At 37.3% G+C, this 8227-nt stretch overlaps 1 protein-coding gene and 1 non-coding gene across 7 annotated transcripts in view; both read left to right on the forward strand.

Moving 5' to 3' along the window:
* Kansl2 (KAT8 regulatory NSL complex subunit 2) overlaps positions 1–8227 on the forward strand; it is a 23998-nt gene that overhangs the window by 8439 nt on the left and 7332 nt on the right. For 4 of the 6 annotated variants that reach the window (XM_010623563.3, XM_033763560.1, XM_033763562.1 and 1 more), the window contains 2 exons: positions 1022–1118; positions 5829–6082. In XM_010623563.3, coding sequence (XP_010621865.1) covers positions 1022–1118; positions 5829–6082 — 351 coding nt within the window. The remainder of the gene's footprint in view (positions 1–1021; positions 1119–5828; positions 6083–8227) is intronic. The other 2 variants (XM_033763559.1, XM_033763561.1) reach the window with 1 other exon arrangement.
* Positions 1220–1356, forward strand: LOC117286196. The gene has a single exon (XR_004517342.1). It is a non-coding gene; the product is annotated as a small nucleolar RNA SNORA2/SNORA34 family (small nucleolar RNA).

Below are 8227 nucleotides of genomic sequence, written 5' to 3' on the forward strand. Positions count from 1 at the left end.
CACTTGCCTAGCACGCACCAAGCTCTGGGTTCAATCTCTAGCACTGCAAAAAAAAAAAAAAAGGCAAGAATGATGGGATAAGTGTGTTTGGAAGCAAGGGAAGTATTTTGAATATTAATGGCAATGGTTCATTTATTATAATAAAATAAAAATTTAATTTTTGGGCTGGGGATTTAGCTCAGTGGTGCTGCACCTGCCTCACAATTGTAAGGTCCTGAGTTTGATCCCTGTACCACGCACAAAAATTTATTTTTAAAAATTTTACTAGTACATGTTTGCAATATGCAGTGATTACATTTGTTGTGGTAAATTTTAAAAATTTAAACATTCACTGTGTAGGGCTGGGGATTTAGCTCAGTGGTTTGGTAGCCTGCCTTGCAAGTGCAAGGACCTGAGTTCGATCCCCGGTACCAAAAAAAAAAAATAAAAAACAAACAAAAAACAAACAAAAAAAAACATTTACCATGTATTTTACTCACCACATATATATATATATATATATATGAGAGGTTTTTTTTTTTTTGGTACTGGGGATCAAACTTGGGACCTTGCGCCTGCAAGGCAGGCGGTAGAACCACTGAGGTAAATCCCAAGCCCTAAACCTGTGAGAGTCTAGTTTTATACCTATGATTAATTTATAAATTTGGCACAGTGATTAAGTAACTAATTACAAAATAAGACAATTCTGACAGTATAAAATAAGTTACTTAAAACTAGTTAATTCTTTATACCTGTAGTTTCCCACTTTTTAGATCAAGGTTGACCAAAGGTAACTGAAACCTTAGATAAGGGAAAGACTTCTGTAGCATGCTTGCATGTTTTGAGAGGTGTATTTGGGATGAAAGATGACTCATTCTTCATATGTGAGGTTTTAAATTTTGTTTTCTTTTGCCATAATGATTCAGTTTGTTGAATGTAAATTTTTCATTAGCCTTTAAGGATGTACTTTTTGTATATACCTAACTGTTTTCATTATGATTAATTTTATATGCTTTTGTGCATTTATCTTTCTCCATTTTAGGCCCATACCACTCGTTCCAGTCAGAGGTGCTTGGCCTTTGTGGATGATGTTCGTTGTTCGAATCAGTCTCTTCCAATGACCAGACACTGCTTTACTCGTATCTTTTTTAAATTGCCTGTTCAGGCTTCCTTTTGCTAGTTATATAAGGGCTGGTGGGAATCCCTCCTAATTTGCTTAATTGAAGGTCTTAGTTTTCCTATGGCCCTGAATCAAGGCCGGCAGTTTTCTGATGCTGTTGGTTTCAAGCAGGAGCCTAAAGTAGTATCTTTCTGTGGTCTGTTGACTATTTCAGAACTTCAGACATGTAATCGTCAATTCATTAGAAAGAAACAGCTAACTAAAAACATTAAGTTTTAAGCCAGGTGTGGTGGTACAGGTCTATAATCAAGAGTACTTGGGAGGCGGAGAAAGGAGGACTGCCGCAAGTTTGGGGCTAGGCTGGGCTGCATAGTGAGTTCAAGGCCAGCCTGAACTACACGGTGAGACCCTATCTCAAAAATAAAAATAAGTTTTATAGTTTTAAATTTATTTAAAAATGTACAAATATAAAAACTAGAGATTAATTTTTTTTTTTTTTTGGTACTGGGGATCGAACTCGGGTCCAAGGCAGGTGACAGAACCATTGAGCTAAATCCCTGGCCCTAGAGATTAAAATTTTGTGTTTCCTTATTTAGAATGAGATAAACACTTTTTAGCTATCTACCACTTCTTTCCTTTTATATCTGTACACATAGATTTTAAGCACTTATCTTCAGAGTTTCTAATTTGTACAAGCATTTTATATATTAAGGAGAATAATCCTGTATTAGACATTACAGCAGTTAATAAAGTGCTAAAATATTTAATAAACTGAAAAAGTCAGTTTTCCTGTCAAAAGACCAAGGTCTTCCAGCTGTGTGTGGTGGTGTACACCTGTAATCCCAGCACTCGGGAGGCTGAGGCAGGAGGAGAATTTAAGTTCAGACTGAACTACATAGCGAGACCTTGTAAAAAAGCTAAATAACAAAAACAAGAATTAATTAAAAAATAATAAATAGAATTTCATTTTAAAAAGGCCAAGGTTCTGTTTCTATTAAAGATTATTCATTTATTTTTAGCCAGACTCACTGTGTTGTTCAGGCTGGCCTCAGACACGAAGTGATCTTCATGTCTCAATTCATATCTGAGTAGCTTGGCCTACAGGCACATGCCACCATACCTGGCTAAGAAAATTTGTTTTAATTTCTAAGTATTTGGTGTATCTTGCCAGGCAAATTCAGCAAAATTTAGGCACTTTATGTAACAGTGAATATTTAAAAAGTTTCTCAAGGCCTGTAAGTAATAAGGGTGCACTCAAGGTCCAATAAACACAAAAAGTTGTAGTCCAGTGGTAAATGTATCCCCATAGGAGGTTGTAGCCACAATAGTTAAAAGGCTGACTTATTGAAAGGAAAAGGAGGCTTCCCATTTTTGGAGGCTGTAGTTTGAATGAAATTGAAAATGGCATTGGCCGTAGTTGGGTGCAACATCAACTTTTGGTTTTGGTAGAGAAATCATAGTGACTTGTTAATTAAAAGCACTAAAATTCTAACAGGTTAAATGGATCTAGAGAGGAGTATTACATGGATATATTACAAAACAGTTTGAAAATCTGTTCTTTGGCAGGTAATTTTATTTCTGGGGATTTATTTTTGAGAAGATAATGAAATGCAGGCCAGTATTTTTATAGAAATTACTCTTTTTTTGAGACAGGGTCTCACTATGTAGTTGAGACTGACCTCAACTTACTGTGTAGCCCAGGCTGGTCTGAACTCACAGCGATCCTCCTGCCTCAGCCTCCCGACTGCTGGGATTACAGGTGTGTGCCACCACGCCTGGCTCTAAAAAGTACTCTTTAAGAAAGTATTCTTAACTAGAGACAGCCTTAAAATGTTGAGAGATAGGCGAGATGGGCATAGTGGCACACACCTGCAATGCCAACACTAGGCAGGAGGATCACTGCAAGTTTGAGGCCAGCCTGGGCCAGATACATAGTTCAAGGCTGGTCTGAACTACATAGCAGAAACCTGTCTCAAAAAACAAATGAACAAGCCAGTTTATAGGGATAGGGAATAGTGAAGTAAATTTTGGCACAAAATAATTTGGGATATTTTTAGGCATTAAAATGGATGACAAGAATATGATAGTGACAAAAAATGGGATATGATTGTTTTTCCGTATCAACTTTTGTAGGCTATAACTATGGAATTATTGGGAACGAATACAACAAATATTTGCATGGTGGGGTTATGAATACCTTTTTTTCACGCAGTACTTTTTTTGAGCTGGAATTAACAGAAAACCTCTGTTGATAGATACTGTATTTCTTAAAATGCTATACTTAGTGTACTGGAAGATATTTTAAAAAGCAAATTTGGAGATAAAATATAATTATGAATTGAAGGAAATTCTTTTTTTACTTTTCACCTTGTATGTTCTTTTCCTTTCTACTCCATAGTTGCCTAAGTCATTTACCCTTCCTTAAGTCCTTACCCCAGAGAAAGATTCGACTGCCATTGGTGACTGTTAAGTTTTTACTCTGGTCTAATGGAGACAGCACTGGACTGAAAGTGAAGGACCAAACTCTAGTTGTAGGTCAACCATTCCCTTTTTGTCTCTGTAGTCCCCATATGAAAGGAAAGGGGGTGGAGGAGGATGGGAGAGGATTTTGTTATGCTTTTGTGATATTAAAAGACTTTTGTAAAAGTCCTTTGAGTTCCTTGAGAAAAGTTGTTTGAAACATTGAATTTAGTGGGTTAAAGTTGTAGATATTGATAATTTAAATATTATTGAGCTTATTATTTAGATACTCTTAAACACGTAAGTTGGAGTATTCTGTTATATTAGTGTTTATTCATTCAGAATATATTTGATCATTAAATATTTACTTTGTACTCTCTTATAACAAGTAGTTCTCAGATGGGCCCCTTTATCTTCCATTTGGTGATGTGTGGAGAAATTTTTGGTTGTTGTATCTTAACTTGGCAGGAGGTAGAGTGTTAGTGGCAGTGGATAAGAGGCCATTGGTGCTGCTAAGTGTCCTAGATCTTACCAGAATTATAACTTACATTGTGTCTTAATTTTTAAAAAATCACCTTAAAATTGAACATGAGAGCTGAGCGTGGTGGTGCACACCTGTAATCCTAGCACTTGGAAGGGTGAGGCAGGAGGATTGCTGTGAGTTCAAAGCCAGGCTACAGAGTGAGTTGAAAGCCAGCTTGGACTACATGGTGAGACCCTGTCTCAAAAAAACTTAAAAAAAAAAAACCCAAAACCCCCCAAAAAACAAAGTATTCATAATTTCTCCATAATTCTACTATAATTCATTTAAAGATATGGTTGTTGGCCAGGGATTTAGCTCAGTGGTGCCTCTGCCTGCCTGACAAATGCAAGGTCCTGAGTTCGATTCTCTGCCAAAATGATAGTTGTACTTAAAAAAGAGATCAAGTTTAAAATGACACTTCACTTATCAGTCACAGCAAAATAACCATGTAGTTTTCAAGCCAAGAGTGGTGGCATGTGTCTAATCTCAGCACTCTGGGAGACTGAAGCAGGAGCATCAGAAGTTTGGGTCCCCTTGGGCAATTTAGTGACTTAGCAAGAACGTGTCTTGAGGGAGACAGACTAAGAAGATAGTTCAAGAAAATGTTATTTTGTAGAGTAATTTCAACTTGAAATTTATTCGATCAAATGAAATACATAGTGTGATGTAAAAGTTTTGTTCATCCTGCCGAGAGCTTCTTTGTCAAGTTGAAAATGTAGATTTTTTTTGTCTCTACCCCTAGCAGAAGTTACTGTAGGAGTAATTGTTTTCTGTGGGCCCTCATGTAAAATTCTTTTCTGTAGGATTGCATAACAGGACTACCCTGTACTACCGTCCTCTTGGAAAAAAAAGAGGGATGGAAACTTATTTCTTGTCAAGATATGATATCTAGTGAATATTATTATCTATTTTCCCCTGAGTTGTGCTCCTTCAGATGAGTTTATCGTGTTACAAAAACAAAGTCTTAAGTTTTTGCAAAGTTAACCAGGCTTTTGTAAGCTGTTTGTGTTTGCTGTGGCATGTTTCTTATGAATATGTGTATGTTTGTTCCTAGTAGGATTATTGCTACTTGCTTAGCATTGTCATAAGGCGAACAGGAAAAGCAGATTGAAGACTAAGTTTCTTTTTTTTTTTTTTTTTGGTACTGGGGATTGAACTCGGGTTCTTGGGCTTGCAAGGCAGGCCACCGAATTGCTGTGCTAAATCCCCCGGCCCAAGTTTCTTTTTATTTTTAAAAGTTTATTTCTATTTATTTTTTCTTTTTAGAATTACATTTATTAAATTTTTTATTAGTACATGTTTGTAATACATAGTACATTTATTGTGGGGAGTTGATACATATAGCTAACACGTCTTTGTTCTTTTATTTCTCCTTGACCTCTCCTGAGGGATTGGTTTAAATTACTGGTATAGCCAGATTTAGATCCTCAGAAATGACACTTGAAATTTTGAGAATTGTCAGTTATGGCATACACCTGTAATCTCAGCTCTCAGGAGACTGAGGCAGGAGGATCACCATGAGTGAGTTCATGGCTGACCTGAACTACAGCGTGAGACCTTATCTCAGAAACAACAAAAAAGTTTATTTTTGAGAAGTAACTTTAAAGACTACTACGTATATTTGGTTTTCTCTGTCAAATGTAGTTGTATTTACTGTGTACTTGACTTCTAGTTTTACACGGAGGCACCTCCTGTATTTTGTTTCTCCAGTAGAGCCTGTTTTATTTCCCTTGACTTTTTCTGCAGATATTTGTCAGGATACAAATCAAGTTCTTTTCAAATGCTGCCAGGGATCTGAAGAGGTCCCCTGCAACAAAGCAGTTCCTGTAAGCCTCTCTGAGGATCCCTGCTGTCCACTGCATTTCCAGTTGCCTCCTCAGATGTATAAGCCCGAGCAGGTACTGTCTGTGCCAGACGATCTGGAAGCCGGCCCCATGGATCTGTACTTGAGTGCTGCTGAGCTCCAGCCCACTGAGAGTTTACCACTGGAGTTCAGTGATGTAAGTTAGAGAAGCTCTGCTCTGATTGGCCCTTGAGACAAGGCATTCATTATTTATGGTGAGAATAGTCTTTTGTGGTCAGGACAATTGATAATAGTTTCTGAAGTGATATATATATATATATATATATATATATATGGTTGTATGTTTGCATACTCATTTAGAGATTTTCTGTTTTGCTTGCTTTTTTTCAGTCTTTTTCATATTTTTTTGAAGTATAATTCACACAACATACATTTTTACCTTTTGCCTAGTATGTAATTGTGATTTTTTTCATACCGAGGCAAACGTCACCCACTGCTCTAATTTCAGAATGTTTTTATCACCCCAGAAAGAAAGGCAGTATATTAGAAGTCACTTCTCATTCTCTCCTTCCCTTCTTAAGCCCCTGTTAACTAAGATACTTTTGTCCATAAATTTTGCCTATTCTGGCTTTTTTCACTTAGCGTAGTATTTTTAAGATGTATTTGTGGTGTGTCTTAATACTTCATTCCTTTTTGTGGCTGAATTTATTGTGTTGTTATATCCCCTGACCCTTTGTTTTGGTGCTATTGCTGATTGAACCCAGAGCCTTGAATGTGCTAGGCAAGCTTTCCCAGCTCTGAGCTACACACACAGCCCTTGTATAAAACACTTAAATCCAGTTGATGGATATTTGAGCTGTTTCTACTTTATGCCCTTTAAGGAATATTCCGTTATGAATGTTCACACACACACACACACACACACACACACACACACACACACACACACACGGTGTTGTTGTTTGGCCCTGTTTGTTTATTTTGAGATAAGGCTTTGCTTTATAGTTCAGCTTGTCGCTGAACTCGTGGTGTCTCCCAGGCTGGCCTTGAACTTGGACTGCCTCAGCCTCCTGAGTGCTGGGATTACAGGCGTGTGCCATTATGCTTGGCCTTCATGTATAAATTTTCGAGTGGACGTATTTCCATTTCTATAGTTACCTCTTTATATACTTAGGAGTGTGGTTAGTTTTTAACCCAACATTTAAATATAAAAGCAAAATTCTTCCATATTGATATTTCTAAAACCATCTATAAATTTGTACTTGTATAAGTTTCTTTTTATGAGAGTACAATAAGGGATGTTATAAAGTAAGGGGAGTTGGAAAGGCAAGACAATCGTTGGATATGGTGAAACTTAAAGAATTCATACCAATCCATAAGGTGAATGATGCCCTAGATTTCTGAATGAATTTTGATTTCTGTAGAAATCAACTTTTTTTTTTGAGATAGGGTTTCAGTATATAGTCCAGGTTGGCCTTGAACTCACTATATCACTATATAGCCCATGCTGACCTCAAACTCCTTGTGATCCTCCTGCCTCAGCCTCCCAAATGCTGTGATTACAGGCAACCACACCCAGCTGAAATCAGTTCTTAGCAGTATGAACTTGTGTTTTGGCCCTATAGTAAAGATTCTCATTTTCAAATTAGTGTGTCCTCTGAGAAGGACCTTGGTTGTAGATTTTTTTTTTGGTACTGGGTATTGAACTCGGGTCTTTGTGCTTGTGAGGCAGGTGGCAGCACCACTGAGCTAGATTCCTGGCCCACTGTTTTAATTTTTGATGTGTTTATATGTGTGTGTGTTTGTGAACTGACTAGAAAACAGTAAATTCCCCAATATTTGCTTTTCAGCCTTCTAAGTATGTATGCCACTCTGCATTTTAAAAACTTGCTCATGGGAGGCTGAGGCAGGGGGATCATAAAGTTGAGCCCAGCCTGAGTAATTTAGCAGCTTAGTGAGACCGTGGCTCTTAAAATAAAAAAAGAGCTGGAGATGCAGTTAGTGCAGAGCCCTGGGTTAGTCCCCAGTATTCTCAAAGCAAAACAGCTGTTATCTCAAGATCCTAGTTTCCTAAACCCATCTTTATTTTTCCCTCCTTAGCACTATGCTGTTGTTTGACTTTAGGAATCAGTTGGAATTCTATCTCTGTCTTGCCACTTCTGCTTCATCTTCAGTTTCTGGATAAAGTCTGTCTGTCTATCTATCTATGTATCTATCTATCTATGGGTACCTTGGGACCTTGTGCTTTTGAGGCAGGTGGCGGAACCACTGAGCTAAATTCCCAGCCCAAGTCTTATTTTTTTGAAGATGGACATTTTTAGCTTTCTTTTTTTTTTTTTTT

This window comes from Fukomys damarensis, unplaced genomic scaffold, assembly GCF_012274545.1.
Source record: "Fukomys damarensis isolate Sample0158 unplaced genomic scaffold, DMR_v1.0_HiC HiC_scaffold_15, whole genome shotgun sequence".
Classification (NCBI taxonomy): domain Eukaryota; kingdom Metazoa; phylum Chordata; class Mammalia; order Rodentia; family Bathyergidae; genus Fukomys; species Fukomys damarensis.